The 19,178-nt window shown below is 43.1% G+C and overlaps 1 protein-coding gene across 1 annotated transcript in view; it reads right to left on the bottom strand.

Moving 5' to 3' along the window:
* COQ10A (coenzyme Q10A) overlaps positions 1-18,322 on the bottom strand; it is a 67,738-nt gene extending 49,416 nt beyond the window's left edge. The window contains exon 1 of the mRNA XM_073614003.1: positions 18,016-18,322. Within this exon, the coding sequence (XP_073470104.1) occupies positions 18,016-18,140 (125 nt within the window). The 5' untranslated portion in view covers positions 18,141-18,322. The remainder of the gene's footprint in view (positions 1-18,015) is intronic.
* Between the last annotated feature and the right edge of the window lie 856 nt (positions 18,323-19,178).

Below are 19,178 nucleotides of genomic sequence, written 5' to 3'. Positions count from 1 at the left end.
CTCTTACCGGGCCTCCTGTGCCATCGGGAGGCCCAGTGACCAATCGGCTGCCTCTGGCGGCTGGGGGCAGGCTGGAACGAAGCCGTGGGCGGCTTCGTTCCAGCCTTCTAATTGTAAATGCGGAAGGGACGTCATGACGTCTCTTCCCGTTTACTCGGCTGCCAATGGCGCCGGTTTTAAAAAGATACACAGTATTCAGAATCGCCGTTTTCGGCGATCTGAATACTTTGAAGTGCAAAGGAGGGATCGGGGGTCTTTTAGACCCCCGATCCCTCCATAAAGAGTACCTGTCACTTCCCATTACTGTCACAAGGGATGTTTACATTCCTTGTGACAGCAATAAAAGTCATAAAAAAAAAATTTTTTTAACACAAATTTATAAAAATAAAATAAATAAGAAAAAAAATTTTTTAAAGCGCCCCCGTCCCTGCGAGCTCGCGCAGCAAAGAAAACGCATAGGGAAGTTGCGCCCGCATATGTAAACGGTGTTCAAATCACACATGTGAGGTATCGCCGATCGTCAGAGCGAGAGCAATAATTCTAGCACTAGACCTCCTCTGTAACTCTAACCTGGTAACCGTAAAAAAACTTAAAGCGTCGCCTATGGAAATTCTTAGGTACCGTAGTTTGTCACCATTCCACGAGTGCGTGCAATTATAAAGCATGACATGCTTGCTATCTATTTACTTGGCGTAACATCATCTTTCACATTATACAAAAAAATAGGGGTAACTTTACTGTTTGGATTTTAAAAAATTCATGAAAGTGTCCCTTTTCCCAAAAATTTGCGTTTAAAAAACACCGCTGCACAAATACCGTGTGATATAAAATATTGCAACAATCTCCATTTTATTCTCTAAATTCTCTGCTAAAAAATTATATATATATATATATATATATATATATATATATATATATATAATGTTTGGGGTTCTAAGTAATTTTCTAGCAAAAAATATAGATTTTAACTTGTAAACACCAAATTTCAAAAATAGGCTTAGTCATGAAAGGGTTAAAGTTTGCTGCACAACATTTACACAAGCCTGTTGAAATACTGGGAGAATATAGTCTGGTCAGATGAGACCAAAGTTGAACTCTTTGGATGCCATAATACACACCATGTTTGAAGGTCAAATGGCACTGCACATCACCCAAAAACACCATACCAACAGTGAAGTTTGGAGGTGGGAACATCATGGTGTGGGGCTGTTTTTCAGCATACAGTACTGGCAATCTTCATATCACTGAAAGAAGGATGAATGGGAAAAATGTACAAAGACATCCATGATAAAAATCTTCTGCCATCTACCAGGATGAAGATGAAACAAGGGTGGAAATTTCAGCAAGACAATGATCCCAAACACAAAGCCAAGGAAACTGTCACTTGGTTTCAAAGAAAGAAAATAAAGCTGCTAGAATGGTCCAGCCAATCACCTGACTTGAATCCAATAGGAAATCTATGGAAAGACCTAAAGATCAGAGTTCATAGAAGAGGCCGACAGAATCTTCAACATTTGAAGACCGTGTGGAAGAATGGGCCAAAACCACACCTGAGCAATGCATCCGACTAGATTCTCCACACAGGAGGCATCCAAAGGATTTTGTGCCAAGTATTAAATACATTTTAGTTAGCGTGTTCAATACTTTTGCCTGTGTCATTCCATTTTATTACACAGAACTTCATTTCTGAACGTATTTGTTTTGGTTTCTTTGTATGTATGGGTTATTACCAACATGTGGTGAAAATGTCATGCCAATAGCACTTTTAGAAATATATTTACCTAGAAAAATGGTGACGTGTTCAAATCTTTTTTTACCCGCTGTATAAACAAATTTTATCTCAAAATGTACATATATATAGCATTTCACAAAAGCATCCAGTTCAGCTTGCAGTAATGCTCACAATCCCACTACAACTTTTAGCTCATCGGACTTTGTATGGGAAACCTTTATCTGCAATGATCACTTGCTTAAAGATTTTTTCTCGCATCTACTGAAGTATAGAAGTACGCACTTATAGTTTACATAAGAGCAGATTTCCTTGAAGTCATAGATTAGGCAGTGGTATGCGTGCACAAGGACATGACATTTTCTGTAACTGGATTCTCAGGTCACACTACTCTGTTTCAAAGCTGTCAAAGTTTTTTCTTATATACCAGAGGTCTCAGTCCCAGCCCCACAATCAATTTGAAACAGCTGACTAAAACCATTTTATCTTCACATGATGTGTCTGGGTATGCTGCAGGTTAGCTATCAGATAACATTGCCTAATTTCAAGCTGCATAGGGTTACTGTATGTCGTATGTCAATAGGCTATTCCTACACCACACACCCCTTAACTCCCGACATAATCAAGGCACATATGACACGGCTGCCTTTTACGAAGCACTACCTTTTTTTGTAGCAAAACAGATAAAAACTTGGTGTTCGTTGTATAGTATGTACAGTGGTTGCTGTATTCCCCCAACATAAAAATTACCTCATATGGGAAAGAAACACTTCTTGCAAATTATTAACCAAAAATGAAGAAAATATTTTTTGCAGTGGTGGTCCTTCATGCATTTCATATGTCGTGCATTAACCTTAATGTGATTGTAGCGGCTTGTTTTTTTGTTTTGTTTTTTAAATAACAAACGTGTTATACTTAGCTCCTCTGTGCAGTTGGTTTTGCACAGGGCAGCCCAGATCCTCCTCTTCTCGGGTCCCTCTTTGCGGCTCTTAGTCCCTCCCTCTGAGTGCCCCTCAGCCATGGGCTTGCTACAGGGGGCACCAAGCCGAGTCAGAGCTCCGTGTATCCATTTTGACATGTTGCCCTGACCTGGCCTCACCCCTCTCTCCCCGATTGGCTGACTGACAATCGCTGTTGCTCTGTCTCAGCCAATCAGGAGGAGTGTCCTGTATGGCTGAGGGGATCGTGGACATCGCTGGAGAAAGAAGTGGCTCAAGTAGGTAATTAGAGGGGTGCTGGGGCTGCTACACACAGAAGGTTTTGTATCTTAATGCATAAAATGCAAAACCTTCTGCCTTTACAACTCCTTTAAAGTGACCCCGTCAGCACAGGATTATTTCTACAATAAAATACCTGCTAAAAGAACAGTGGAAATACCTTTACAGTGGCCCATATGATTAAACACAGCTACAAGTATTTAATCCCTCAGATCGGTTGAATATCTGTTATCCCCCCCCACTGCACACTCTTTCCTCTCCATTACTTGCATGTCCTGCGGTGATGTACACGCCAGTGAAGAAACAAAAGTATGTGGCAGGGGTGCAGGTATTCCACACATCCAGAAGTCTGGAATACTTGCAGCATCAGTTGGAGAGCAGTGAAGTGGAGGCATTTCCAGAATCTGCTGCTGATCATCTTATAGCAGGTATGTTATTGTGTAGAAAGCAGGGTGGATATAAATCAATGATTAAAAAAAAAATCAGATTTTTTTTTTTTTTTATTTAAATAGATTTTTTTGATTTTTATCAAATTTGTTTTAATAAAATGCTTTTGGAGTAAAGATCTATCTAAAGATATTTTTCCCATTTAAGATACATTAATAATTTAGTTTATTCAGCATGAAATGGAGCTTAGTTATGTAGCATGAGGCTGTATATTCTGCAATATTTACATTTTTGGTAAACTCATTCAATGAATCCAAGCTCTCGAGCTGCGACAACATGCACTGCATTGATGCATTCACACAATTTCACAGTAACCATGAGATAAACCAAAGTTCAGGAATATTCCCTTATCCCATTGTTTTGGAAATCTATGCACCACTACAAACTGTATGATTGAATTGGTTCTGATATTGCCGTTTTACTAACCTGACAGCTTATTATTCTAAATAGAATGTTTAATATTTGCAAGCAAAACTAAGGTTTCCCAACTACCAGCAAGAATGAGTCCTTACATTTAAAGAGCACCTGTCATTTCAGATCCATCATGGCAGCGCCTGTTAGCGGGCATCCACTCACCTGCTGCCGCCACGTCCCTCACCTTGTTGTGTCACTGCCCCATCACCAGCCGTCCCATTAAAGTGAATGGGACTGTCGGTGAGTCAACAACAGTCAGAGTAGGAGCCACTGCAGGACAGATGACAGTTGCTCTTTAAAAATGATGATTTAAATCAAGCCTTTTTACTAATTAAATTAAATCGTGATTTAAATCAAATCCACCCTGGTAGAAAGAAAGAACCTGTGCTGACAGGGTCCCCTTAAAAGGAACACGGCCATTAGAAATTGAAGAGTATGTAAGCTCAATGTTTTATATTCCTAATATGTGCCTGCTGTACCATGTACTTGTATGAAAAGTCTCTTGTTCTCTTTGCTTCCTTTATGAGAAAACCCCAGTAATCCTGCCAGTCCCTATGCTTTCCTAAAAACTGACCACACTAAGCAGGAGAATACACCCTGGTCAGTTCTCATGCTGCAATTATCAGACTTGTCCTTCCTACTGATTCTGGGGCCCTTTACAAGCTCCGGTTTACACTGCGACACAAAGTTGCATGATGAATCAAAATATATTTATTTCAATGGGTGCCTGCTTAATGTGACTCAAGTTACAGCGTTGGGGGAGGAGATTCCTGCAATACTTTTCTACGACTTTGGTGCGATTTAAAGTGTCATAAACTGCAATGTTAACCACTTGTCGACCACGCTATAGTGCGGTCCTCCAGTTCCGGGATGGGCATCAATAGACATCCTCCCAGAACCCCACATCCTGTGATGCGCATTGGGCAAGCTCTGTGACTGATGTGTTCTTTGGACACAGCTGATCTCAGATCAGGGTAAAGGGCTAATCACAGCAGCCCTTTACCACATGATCAGTTGTGTCCAATCACAGCTGATTACATGTAAACAGACTTGCCAGTTATTGGCAGTCCTTTTCTCCCATGCTGTGTCTGTGGGAGAAAAGGAGAGCCATTAACTGGCAAACCTGTTTACACCAGGGATATGCAATTAGCAGACCTCCAGCTGTTGCAGAACTACAAGTCCCATGAGGCACAGCAAGACTGACAGCCACAAGCATGACACCCAGAGGCAGAAGCATATCCCTTGTTTACACTAATAATCAGGCACTGATTATTAGTGCAGCCCCATCAGCACCCATCATTGCAGAAGAAAAATTACCTATTTGCAAATTGTTATAAATTTGTTCAAAATTTTTTTGGGGGGGGGGTTAGTTTGTTTAGAAAAAATAAAAAACAATTAAATACCACCCAAAGAAATCTCTATTTGTGTAAAAAAAATGATAATGTCATATGGATGCAGCGTTGCATGACCGCACAATCATCATTCAAAGTGCAACAGCACTGTATGCTGAAAGTTGGTCTGGTCAGTAAGGGGGTGAAAGTGCCAAGTGGTTAAATCACAAAAGTCGCAAGCAAGTCACACAATTTTGGGATTGCAGCAGTGTAAACTGAGCCTTACAGTGATGGTAGGCACATTCACGTGCATTACATACAACTTGTATTTTCATTAATCTGAAATCGATTGGAAACACACAGTATATGAAACTGCCAACTATACCCGGGAGCACTGAACGAGCAAGCAAAATCCAACAAAGCCAGACGATTTTCAATCCATGTAGGGCCAGTAAATGTTAACTATTTTCTTCACTGGGTAATCAGTTCCACCTAAGCATTTTAGGAAAATGGAAAGTGAACTTGTCACTGTGAAAAATAAAAATGAACAAATATGTCTATTGCATATGGATATGCACTAATGGTCAGATCAACACACAAAATGTTTTGTAGAAAGAATAAATATACATACTTAAAAAGGAAAGGCTTATGCAATGAGCTGGCACCAACCTAAAAAAGGAAATTATAGTGTACTTTCAGTGAGCACATTGAGTTTTTACTGTAGTGTTTAACAGTGAAGTAAATTTTCCTATGACTATCACATTTTTATGAGTATGTTCTATACTTCTGTTATTGTATTAAAAATGGAGATTTGTAGATTAGCCCAGAGGGAGGACTCGCTAAAAACGGACGTATCAGGAGTCAGCAGGCTAAAGCTGGATATACAGGTATTTGGCCAGTTTGGCAGCAACCGGCTGAATCTTAATTCGTATGTAGCCTTGTCTGTTCAACAGAAGCCGGTCGGGCCTGTATTCCGACAGACCCCACTGTCAGACTACAATAGCAAAGCAGGGGAGATCCCTGCAACCACATCGCTTCTCCGTAAATGAATATTTTGTGAAAGTCACATCCGCTTAATAAAGTTGCCCAATAATGTCAACATGTCTCCCTTTTATATTGTAAAGCGCTGCGTAAACTGTTGGCGCTATATAAATCCTGAATAATAATAATAACAACATGTGCAAGTGTGTAAAAATAAAATCGATTTTAGGTTAAAGACACATGACTGACCTACATTTTATACATACATTCTATGTCGAGGTGAGGCATTTGCACCACATTTATGGTGCAACATGTAACATACCTCCCTTCACCCATGCCTCCCCTCCACTTTCACATTGCACGCGCCCCCCCCCCCCCCCATCCACAGCTACTATCACATTTAAAATCAGCACTTGCATTTAGCAGCATTTACAGGCGTTTTTAATGGAGATGAATTTTTGACCATTTGCAAAAAAAAAAAAAAAAAAAAAACATGCTTCTTAAAACACAAAATGTGGCTAAACGCGGCAAAACTGACATTTTTAAACATCGGTTACTATCTGTCACGTTAAATCGTTCAGGAGAGGTTTAAAAATGTCCTGTGTAAATTAAGCCTAAATGTTTTTTTTTTTTTCACATGCTTGTGCCTCTATTTTTTATACTGTAGTAGTAGATCTGCAAATTTGTAGGTTAGCCTAGCCACTAGAGGGAGATTAATGCAGAAGTTCAGTCCTGCTAGGCCCGCAGTGGTGTCCAAACTATGGCCCTCCAGTTGTTAAGTAACTACAACTCCCATCATGCCTAGTCATGTCTGTGAATGTCAGAGTTTTACAATGCCTCATGGGAAGTGTAGTTCCGCAACAGCTGGAGGGCCGTAGTTTGGACACCCCACAGCTAGGGGAAGGCTCCAAACCCACTTCAAGCACAACCATTATGGCACATGCACAGATGTGCCTATGGGCTCTGCCTGGCACTTGGACTTAAGGCAGAGCCGGTTGGCACATCTGCACACACGAGTTTCCACGCATTGGCGCATGCACAGATGTGCCACAGGGCTCACAGGACCCAAACCATCCAGCAAATCTGCACAGGGGGAGGGAAAGATTCTTGAAGATTGTGAAAGTATTGCTTTGCCTAAAAAAAATAAAAAATAAAAATACATTTGTATGAGAAGAAAGGGGAAAAAAAAAAAGGCAACACGCACGCTAATGTAAATATATTTTCCATGTAAAAATCTGAGATGGCTAATATCAATCTGGAGGCTTTAAACATTTCCAAGTCATCAAACCAGAATACATAGTTCAGGAGTTCTTACTTCACTTGTTGCATTCCAAGACAGCCACACTAAAACCTTGTACACATGATCAGATTTTTTTGGCATGCTAGTCTCATGTCGAAAGTGAAGAGGTTACTCACAATACAATACAATGGATGCATTAAGGTGAAAAAACATGAGGGTTTACAACCCCTTTAAGGTTTGACCTCATATTATATGGTTTTGGTAAATCTAAAGGAAAAAAAAGCTACAGAAAATTGTACAGTGTGTATCCAGCTTTAGGCTTAATGTACATAGGACGTTTTACAACCTCTCCTGAACAATTTAACCTGACAGATAGTAACCGACATTTAAAAACACCCGTTTTGCCACGTTTACAAGCCACGTTTGCGTTAAGAATTTTTTTTCTTTCAAATAGTTAAAAAATTAAAACGCCTGTAAATGAAATGTTTACTGTTACAGGCGTTTGGCATTTCAAATGCCTCTGAACATCCATCCTGAACGTATTTTTTTGCTTTCCAAAAAAATTCTTCTAAACGCAACTGGCTAGACATGACCCTGTGTACATGTACTGATAAGATAACAGAGGAGAGTTCAGGGTCAGCACCCTGAAAAAAAAAAAAAAAAAAAAAAAGCCCAACTGCTCCTAAATGTCCATTTACCAGCAGCAGTGTACACAAGGCCTTACAATGGGTAGAGAAAAGAGGAGCCCAGAGGTCAGAAGAAGGCGGAGAGAGGGGACATCTCCATGACACATTCTCTTTCCCTCTCAAAGAATGAAAATGGTGGTTGGCAGGAAAAGGAATAATTACCAGACTTCTGAACCCAGGGTAGCCTAGCAGACTACACCCTATTCATATATACTCCATCTTACTCTATACAGCTGATCGAATTCTTAGGTATTGACAGGTGCTAAAGCAATTAGACAGATGGTGCATTACCGCAATAGACTATCTCACGAGTACACCATATGATGAAAAGAAAAGCTGTTCACACGTGATGAAGCTATTAATTCCACATGCAGAAAGGTCCATCCTGCATATTGTGCATGATGTATAAATACTAGGGCTGTTACTGATTAAAATTTTCGTGTTCGATTAATTGATTTTTTTTTTTAATCGATTAATTTCGATTATAAACGCACATACAGATCCAACTACTTTTAGCTGATGTCATGCGTAGCTCCTCCCCTGTACGCGTTACGTTCAATCAGAACTTCCTCGGCGGGGCGGGGCTACGGCGTCACCCTACAGTCTATTTAAATAGCACCGTTGTGCATCAGGGGGACCGATGGAGAGCCAGAGACATCCATCACCTGCTGAGACAGCAAAGTGTCAGCTCTTTGGAAAAAAGTGCCCTCATCATAAATGTTTCTTGATTGCTGGATAACCAATCAATGTCAGTTCATTGTCAAACTGACTTACAGCCAGGAAAGCCCTCAGATATGTTGATTTTCATAGCCAAGTCCAGGATTTACATAGATGTTTATCTGAATACTTTGACCAGTAAGATCAAATCGTTAGGCTCCGTCTTCCTCAATTTATGATTTCACGGACATCGACATCACCGGACTCCTCCCCCCTTCTCTTCATTAGCAGACGGAGGCACTTGGGGAAGGGGGGAGGAGTCCAGTGATGTCGATGTCCGTTGACGTCACGCGGATCTCTGACGGAACTCCCTAAAGACCCGGAAGCCGTCGGAGAGGTGAGTACTGATCAAAACAATTTTGATCAATCAAAAAAATTAACGATTAATCAAGGATTTAATCGTTAATTTCCGCAGCCCTAGTAAATACATTTATTTTCATTAGATGGTGTCCTAGTGATAATGTCAGGAAGCAGAGCACAACACCATCTGGAGAAAATAAAATAGAGTGAAGAATACTGCAGCCCCTGTACACTTATTGATTGCTGTTGCAGTGCTGCGTTGCAACCAAAGTGTGTTTAGGAGGTGTACTGGGGTGCCATTGAAAATAAATGGCACCAGGGTGCATTACCTGCAGCACGATGATGTGAACTCTGCGATTGTGACCTTTTCCTTGCAGCTGCTATCCATCCCAGCAAACAAGCCTGAATACACCGGATATCAGAGGGGAGGGGGGAGTGGGTGACAGCCTTGCATTGGATAAAGAAGTGAACCAGTGACATTTACCTATTTTTGGCAGTGGTTCTCAACCCCAGTCCTCAAGTACCCCCAACAGGCCATGTTTTGGGAATTTCTCTTAGATGAAATAGCTGTCCAAAATACCAAAGCCATTGACTCGGATTTAAAGCACCTGTGCAAGATAAAGGAAAACCTGCAAAAATGGCCTGTTTGGGGGTACTTGAGGACTGATGGTGAGAAACACTGCTTTACATGACTTCTCATTAATTAGGGGGTCATGTCCATCTGGTAAGCTAATATCCTATCACACTTGGTGAAGGTTGTGGATCCATTCTGGCACCTCTTGTGTGAAGAAATATCTTCTTTTATCACATCTAAGGACTGTTGTATTAACTTTTTCGGGGACTTTTCTCGCCTTTAAGGCCCCTTTCACACGATAGGACCGTTCAGGTCCGCCTGTCAGTTTTGACGGCGGACCTGAAGGGTGCTCTATGTTAGTCTATGGAGCGTCGGATGTCAGCGGAGACATGTCTGCTGACATCCGACCCTGTCCGATCCGCTAAAAGCAGACGGAGGGCCATATGTCCAGGTCCGTCGCTGACGGAACGGATGAGATCTGATGAAAACGGACATGCTGTCCGTTTTCATCCAATCCCTCTATAGGCGGCAGCGGCGCCTGACAAGCCCCTCCCCGCTCAGTGAGCAGAGAGGGACCTGTCATCTGCCGGCTCAGCGGAGATCAACGGACAGATCTCCCGCAGAGCCGGTGGACCAAGGCGGCTCCGTAGAAACGGAGTCCACCTCGTGTGAATGGGGCCTTAGGAGTTATCCTATACAACATACACTTTTTATATTTATTTATATAGATTTATTCACTTTTAATGGGCTGAATATGTAGCGTAACTCACTGAATGTACATCTTTGTATGTAGGGCTATGGATGGTGTTGCTATATTACTTACAATCAAACTTGAAAGAAGTAATCATGTGAAGAATATGTGATGAACAAGTATATATATAGTGATTAATATGGCTAAACACATATGGCTACAGCTAACAAGTGTCCACGTGTTGGAATTCTAATAAAGTGCTCTGTTTTTCTTAGGTATAGACCAGTGGTCTCCAAACTGCGGCCCGGGGCCAGATGTGGCCCTTTGCTTGCCTTTATCCGGTCCTTGGGGCACTGTTCCTCTCACTGATACGACACCATTCCTACCACAGACACCAAACTATGGAGCACTATTCTTCCCACAGACACCAATGATAGGGTAAATTTTTCCTACTGATACCAATAATGGGGTACCATTCTTGCTACAGGGCACCAGTGATGGGGTACCATTCTTGCTACAGGGCACCAGTGATGGGGTACCATTCTTGCTACAGGGCACCAGTGATGGGGTACCATTCTTGCTACAGGGCACCAGTGATGGGGTACCATTCTTGCTACAGGGCACCAGTGATGGGGTACCATTCTTGCTACAGGGCACCAGTGATGGGGTACCATTCTTGCTACAGGGCACCAGTGATGGGGTACCATTCTTGCTACAGGGCACCAGTGATGGGGTACCATTCTTGCTACAGGGCACCAGTGATGGGGTACCATTCTTGCTACAGGGCACCAGTGATGGGGTACCATTCTTGCTACAGGGCACCAGTGATGGGGTACCATTCTTGCTACAGGGCACCAGTGATGGGGTACCATTCTTGCTACAGGGCACCAGTGATGGGGTACCATTCTTCCTACAGAACACCAGTGATGGGGTACAATTCTTCCTACAGAGCACCAGTGATGGGGTACAATTCTTCCTACAGAGCACCAGTGATGGGGTACAATTCTTCCTACAGAGCACCAATGATGGGGTACAATTCTTCCTACAGAGCACCAATGATGGGGTACAATTCTTCCTACAGACACCAATGATGGGGTACAATTCTTCCTACAGACACCAATGATGGGGTACAATTCTTCCTACAGACACCAATAATGAGGCACTATTCTTCCTACTGACACCAAAGGGGTACTATTCCCCCCAATGACACCAATGATAGGGCACTATTCCCCCTACTGACACCAACATTTGGCCACCTTGAAGTCTACACAACTGTAAACTGGCCCTTTGTGTTAAAAGTTTGGAGACGAGACCACCGCTCACGTCATTTCGGGTCTGCCGTCTGTTCCAACCACTCTCTATGCGTTAAGGCATGCCTTCCTCAGGGTAACTGGATTTGTTGTTAACTCACTATTTATTTACTGGTGACAGGAAGTTTAGAGGCCCTCATTTTGTTGAAGACAATATTAATATAGCGGCCTATATATATATATATATATATATATATATATATATATATATATATATATATATATATATATATATATATATATATATATATATATATATATACATACACACACACACTATATATATACACAACACTTGCTAGCTACCATGTAGCTACACGTGCTTAATCACTATTAGTTTATATACTGGTTACTCACACACATTCTTCACATTATTATTTCCTTCAAGTTTGATTTATATTAGGTGTATGTTTTTATCCTTTGCTTTCACGTGTAAGTATTATAGGGATTGCGCAACACCACCCACATTTATTATTACTGAACGTGCAGTTGTGAAAATACACACACGGGATTACTAAAGGCAAACCACTATGCACTACAAGTGCAGTGCAGTCACTGTAGATCTGAGGGGGACATGCAAGGAAAATAAAATCCTGCATTTTTGCTTGCACATGATTGGATGATAGAAATCAGCAGAGCTTCCCCTCATTTCAGAGCTTCCTCTCAGATCTAAAGAGACTGCACTTCCAAGTACACTTGTAGTGCAAAGTGGATTTGCCTTTACTAAATCAACCCCTTTGTGGTGCAACAATTCCCACTCCTTTATTCTCTGCTCTTTTGAGCGAGTATTCACTCACATTATTTTATTTAACATTAACACCGCCAGGTAGCGCAGGGGACAATACACAGTTTTGTATGTAGGGCGATGTCCCTTATTGTGTTGGCAGCTCATTCTTGCACCCATGCGATGCAATTCCAGCAATCGCACTGCGTTTTGCAAACCGTTTTGGTGTCTTGTTAATCTAACATTGACACCCGCAGCAGATCACATGGACGCTGTGCGATTGCAATGCGGTGCGGGAAACAGGATTTACTACATTTCCTGCATCACATTAGTGTGAGCCTAGGCTGAATCGTTCAATTCAGCCAGGAACTGTATACAATTAGGCCCCTTTCACACTGATGCAGTGCGGTTTGACCACACCATGGGTGTAGCACAGTGTACCCGCAGGTTGGCATCCAATTCGCATAGCAGGAGATTGTGAGCGGCTCTCTAAGGAGCCGGTTCACACATCTCCGCAGGAGTCCTGTGTGTCTTTTGGTCCATTTCAGTCCAGAATTCGGGCCGAAATCAGACCCGATACGGTGATCGAACACACACCGGACTCCTGCTATGAGCCGCTGGGTTCTATAGTGTGAACCCAGCCTTAAGAAAATGTGTGTTTTTTTTGGTTTTTTTTTTTATTCATTAGTGGAGTCAAATCAATGTTCATTTTTAACCATAGTGACAAGAATATTTGAAGGAGTAGGATAGAAATGTTTTCTCAAAAAATGAATTTCTACAAGTTGGGGCCCTGTTCACACTGCTTTTTCCACACTACATCACACTAAAAATGCACCCTTCAAGTTAAACAAAAGTGCAAGAAAAATTGGCCCTATTAAAAGAGATTATAATACCTAAACATTTTTTTACCTTAATGCATTCCTTGCATTAAAAGGTAAAACTGTTTAGGCATCAGTATCCACCCTCACCCCCCTCCCCTTTTACTTACCTAAACCCTCATTCAATCCAGCGCTGCTCACTTCCTGATAAAAGAAACAAGGGGGGGAGGCGCCTCTAAGTGTAGTATTAAAACAGTATCATTTATTGCACAAGATTAAAAACACTTACAAGATATAGGTGGGAGTAATACTCGTCATAAGTATGTAGTCCTGGCAGTTCTACTACATCCCACAGGCTCCTCACACGATCCGCGTAGCTGGTGTGATATTGTGCTCAACAGCTGTACATTCAGAAAAACCAGGAAGTAGTCGGCTCCATCCATGGAGCCGACTACTTCCTGGTTTTCCTGATTGTACAGCTATCAAAAAACTGTGATATGCATTTTTTTATGCACACTAGTCTCTTCACTCAAAAATCGAATGTTAAATGCCAACATTTTTGCCAAGTCATCAAGTGGTAATGACGGGAATATTCATAAAAATGTAAATGTACTACTGTATGGCCAGCCTAACTCCTACAATTCCTGATGCTGCATGCTAAGGGTGTGTTTACAAGGCAAGGCCTTGCTTACACTTGTGGTTGGGAGAGGTTAAAACATGCAGGGTAGCTAGGTTTTTACTGGCCCCCAACTGCTCCCCCTTAAGCTGCAGAGGCCGGGGTGGGGGGGGGGGGGGGGTGATTACACGGCAGCATTGCCTGCTGAATGTGACCTCTTCACTTTCATGGGGGATGGGGGGGGCAGCTACCTTATAGCTGTTAATTGCTGCAGACTGCAAGGTCCAGTGAATGTATAGATTTGTAATTTAGCCATCACAATGACTCTCCCTAACAGCTGTTGAGATAAGATATCAGCTAGAAGGAATGCATTGTTTTCATCAGCTGATGGACACCACTTTTGAAGCACTGCACAGCAGGAGAAACTGTCAGCATATGCAATGAGCAAATATGGCTGCGTCTATGTACTATGTATTATTCCAGATTATATAAACGGTTTTATTAAAGGATTAACATAAATCCATAGATTGATCACATCAAGCTGATCTATTTACATCTACATACTGGAGCCGAAAAAAAAAAAAAAAAAACCCCTATACTTCCTTCCTCCTCTTATATTACCTTTACTTAATGCAAAATTCATACACAATTGCTTAATCAGTTTAGGTATGTCTCCCTGCAGTTTTTCACAGAGACTGATATCTGAAGGTGACATGTACAATAAAACTAAAGCTTGGGGGGGGGGGGGGGGGGGGATGCTATATATTCTCTACAAATAACTCATGTATAACCTAATGTATTGGATGGATCGTTTCCCCTTGTATACATATATACTGAGCTAGGGGCCATCAGATGTTCAGTATACACATATAGCGATATATTGGAGACCAAATGGGGTAGATTTACTAAAACTAGAGAGTGTAAAATCTGATGCAGCTCTGCATAAAAACCAATCAGCCTCCAGATTTTTTACTTCAAAGCTTAATTGAACAAGTTGAAGTTAGAAGCTGATTGGCTACCATACACAGCTCCACCGGATTCTGAGTGCTCCAGTTTTAGTAAATCTCCCTCAATGTGACTAGACTTCAGGCAGTTTCAGATAACCTAGGAAATATTTAATGTTTGAGCACCTTCAGTAAGTCCTGCATATGCAGAACAGACACCGTGGACTGCTGTTTGTGACCAAAAGAATTTGAGAGAATTAAAGTGTGCTTGCACAGCTGACTGTTCTCTAAAATCTATTGCCAGCTTTAAATCTTATGTACAATTCACGTTCCTTAGATCTGTGATAATGTATACTGTAAATAAATGTGAAGTATTGGAAAATCATGCTGCAGTCACCATCTAAAAAGTGTATATACTGATGGATATCTGGAATCATACATACCTAGACAAAGGTTCCTAGTAAACATTTGTATCTGATGCCTGGGTACACAAAGGATTAAAAAATGCCCCTTTACCAAGTGATGTTCAGGACTTTTTGTACACATGACTAAATGAGTTAGATAACAGTGCCCAAACAAAAATACCAGAAAACAGTAATACAACAGTTCACAAAGGGAGTTAGCAAACAATGGGACTTCCTTTTCCATTCATTCCATAGCCAAAAAAATGGTGATTGATCACAAGGTTATTTTTTTTCTCTACACCCCAACTACCTGCACACTACAACTAAAACCATTTAGAGCCCTTTCACAACGAGCCACCCATAGCATCGGCTTTAAAACGCCGCTATTTTTAGCGGCCTTTTACCGTTGGATTAGCGGCGCATTTACTCCATGCCCTCGAGTGGACTAACATACATACACAAGCCTTGTAGCCCTGCCTTGGCATAAGTTCAGGGGGTCCACACCCACAGGTGAGACTGCACCCTGGTGGGAGCACACACGTACGTTTGATTTGCAGTGGCAATTGCACAAGCACGTAGCACTTTGGCTAATTTTGATGAACTTTTTACTCACTACTTTCACTGGCAACATACTTGCTTTTGAGTCTATGCACTGGATCCATTTTTCACTTTTTTCGATTTATAAGTATTATATGAACTGATGAATATGTTGTTTTTTGAATAATTGGATTTAAATAGCACATCAGCAATTTACTTGGATTTTGGTTTCAACACACAATGTACATTTATGAGGAAGAGCAGTACATCGGTAGTATTTACTATTAGGCTGCAGCATTCCAGTATTGGGAATTTGTTTACCCACATTTATATATTTTTTTTTTTTTTTTTTGATACTTTGCACGAGTGACATTTATAACATACAATGCTAAGGAACCCCGGCCACGCTGCACTTGTGCTCTATGCATGATATCAAAGCAGGCACAAGGCCCACTGCACAAGCCCGCCCTATGCATTGTGTCAGAGCACACCCAGAATGAGAACAACCCAACATCAAGGTGGCTCCAGGGAGTCTTGGAAAAATCTCCATTCCGTTTCCTACACTTCACCCTAGCTTCCAGTCGGGGAGTGCACACTGCTATTAGGGCTGGGGGGAAAAAAAAAAAAAAAAAAATCGATTTAAATCTTGAATCGAGTTGAGAGGTCAAATAGATTAAAATTTTCAGCAAATTGATTTTTTTTTTTTCACCAGGACCAGCGCCTGAGGAGCTGCGGGCAGGAGTTTTTTGGCGAGGCTGGACGCTGTGGACTAGGCTGAAGCTGTGGCCTCGCCTAAAAACTCCTGCCCGCAGCTCCTCAGGACCGGCGCGGTGTCCATCAAAAAAAAAAAAAAAAACACCTCGATTCGAATCGTGAATTGAGTTTTTTTTTTTTTTTTTAAATGGCAGAATTTTTTTTTTTTTTTTTGAAGAAAATCACCCAGTTCTAACTGCTACTGTTATAACACTTTGGAGCTACACGTCCTATGATTCCTTGCGCATGCGAGCTACAAGCACAAAAAAGACCCAAGTCATGCTGCGCATTCACTGCCCTAGCTAAGCACCCAGGTGGAAACAATGCAATGTACCCTGGCCATACTGTGCACCCTTTTCCATGGTACCTGAGCAGGGGCAATGTTAAGACCCCCAGGTTTACTGCACATGTGTGCCCTATGCATGGCGTCAGAGCACACCCAGAATGAGCATGACCCAGCTTGGAGCGCACGCATCAAGGTGGCTTCAGGAAGACCTGGAAAAATCTCCAGCCTGCGTCCCTCTTTGCTCCACTTCATCTTAGCTTCCAGTTGGATAATGCACACTGTGCTATTGCTATAACACTTTGATTTCTTGCCCATGTGCGTTCTAAGCACACTACGCATGTCCTCCCCTAGCTAAGCACCCAGGTGGAAACAATGCTACGTACCCTGGCCACACTGCGCACCCTTATCCATGGTACCTGAACACGCACAATGCTAAGGACCCCAGGAACAATGCGTATGCACACCCTTAGATAAGCAACCAGGTGGACACAATGCAATCTACCCCGGCTACACTGTGCACCCTTTTCCATGGTACCCAAGCATGCACAATGCCAAAGACCCCAGGCACACTGCGTATGCACATCCCTAGCTAAGCGCCCAGGTGGACACAATGCAATGTAGCCAGGCCACACTGTGCACCCTTATCCATGGTACCTGAGCATGCACAATGCTAAGGCCCCCAGGCACACTGTGTATGCACACCCTAGGCACAAAAAGGACCTGGACCACACTGTGCCAAGGACTCCCCCAACACGGCACCCACGCAGGAACTATGAGAAGAACCCTCTGGCACACCCTACGCTTGGCACGCACAGAATGAGAGCCCCAGCTGGCAGTATGAACACCATGGTGACTCCAAGGAGACCCTGCAGTGTAATGGAGCCAGTTAGGTAGAAATGAGTGCACTCCAGCTACAAACCGAACACTAACAGGGTCTGCAGACACAGTGTGAGCTATGGGATACATTCCATGTTCATATGTGATGCTGGAGCAGACAAGGCCTTCCTCTATGAGAGCTGAGCAAAGAATAAGGCGAGACTAAGCTACTCTACACACTTCTACTCAGGAATATGGAGGAATGGGAGAAGTATTAAGTGACCCACAGAAAGGGATGTACTGATTAGTGTGTACTGAGAATGTACCTAGAACTACAATGTACAAAGTTTTCCTCCTCCCAGGGCCCTCACATAAACCCCGCCGACGCCTGCTTCCATTTTACCAACACTACACAATATTCACGTGACTTCCCCCCAGGCCCCGCCTCGGAGCCGCGCGCCCCCCCACAATTCCCCTCACCTGATTGGGTGACGCTGCGCTCGCGTCCGGCAGCCCCGGAACCCCTGGAATGTCGCGAGCCCGACGAAGTCGCTGAGGGAGCGCGCCCCCACACCGCTCAAGCGGCCCGCGCATTTGGCGGCCATTCAGGTTCTGAGGGGAGACGGCGGGCTACCGTTTCAGACGGAGTGTTGGCTGAGGAGGGGCCGCCTCTCGCTCCGGACTTCTGAGTCTGACCTCGGAGAGGGATGCCGGTTCAGAACACCACTGTCACTAGCTCCTACGTCATCTCGTCACCATGGCGACCCCTGGTGACGTTTGCTCGTGAGGTCAGGAGTGACGTTGGCGGCTGAGGCGCGCTTGGAATGCCGGGAGTTGTGGTCCTTGTTGTGGTGATGGGGGATGTTGAGTGAAATCTGTACATGGCGGAGGGTTGGTGGTGGTAACGGCGGAGCAACGGAAAACGGGGATAATGTTCCCCGGACACACGGTCTTCTCTCTGTCGTTAGCTCACTATACTTATTCTGAGGGCGTGTATATTGTTCACAATGGTATTCTTATGAGGGGTCAGGTCCTTGGGATTTTCACCCCTCACCCCCCCGATCTCAGAACATTTCCCCCATCCATATCTCGGTTCTGCACGTTATGGTCTCTTACATGTGGATCCAAAAGGCCATACAGCTTCTTGAGGCCCCTTCCACATTTGGTGATTTAGGATCGCAGGAAGCATCTCTGCGTTTCCAAATTGCACTGCAGAAGTGGCAAAATGTGCCATATGTGTTTAGGTGACATTCATTTTTAACAGCTTCCTGCCCACGCTATAGCCGAAAGACGGATTACTTTGCCGGTGTTTCGTCAGATTTTGTGACGGTCCGTCGTGGCCATCTTGGTACACCCCACGCTCGGCCGCAGTAAGGATACAGTGAGAAGGCGGTGTAGCGTCACATATGGCGACCCATCACATTTGGCTACCCGCTGGACTGTGCATGCGTGACGCCACCATATGCATTCCAACACTGGTGATCTGCGCTTGCGCAGAATTTTGTGGCCACACCCCTGAGTCCAGGTTCAAGCCCCACCATCCAAGTGGACATAGAGCTGGATTATGATTATGCTGAGAGAAGCGTGGCGAGCAAAGCAAGCCCGCGAGGGGCCCCGTGGCAAAGTGGTCTTACAACAGTGTT

This window comes from Aquarana catesbeiana, linkage group LG02 (genome assembly GCF_042186555.1).
Source record: "Aquarana catesbeiana isolate 2022-GZ linkage group LG02, ASM4218655v1, whole genome shotgun sequence".
Taxonomy (NCBI): Eukaryota; Metazoa; Chordata; class Amphibia; order Anura; family Ranidae; genus Aquarana; species Aquarana catesbeiana.
The sequence above is the reverse complement of the archived record's forward strand: the minus strand, read 5'-3'. Positions and strand labels throughout refer to the sequence as shown.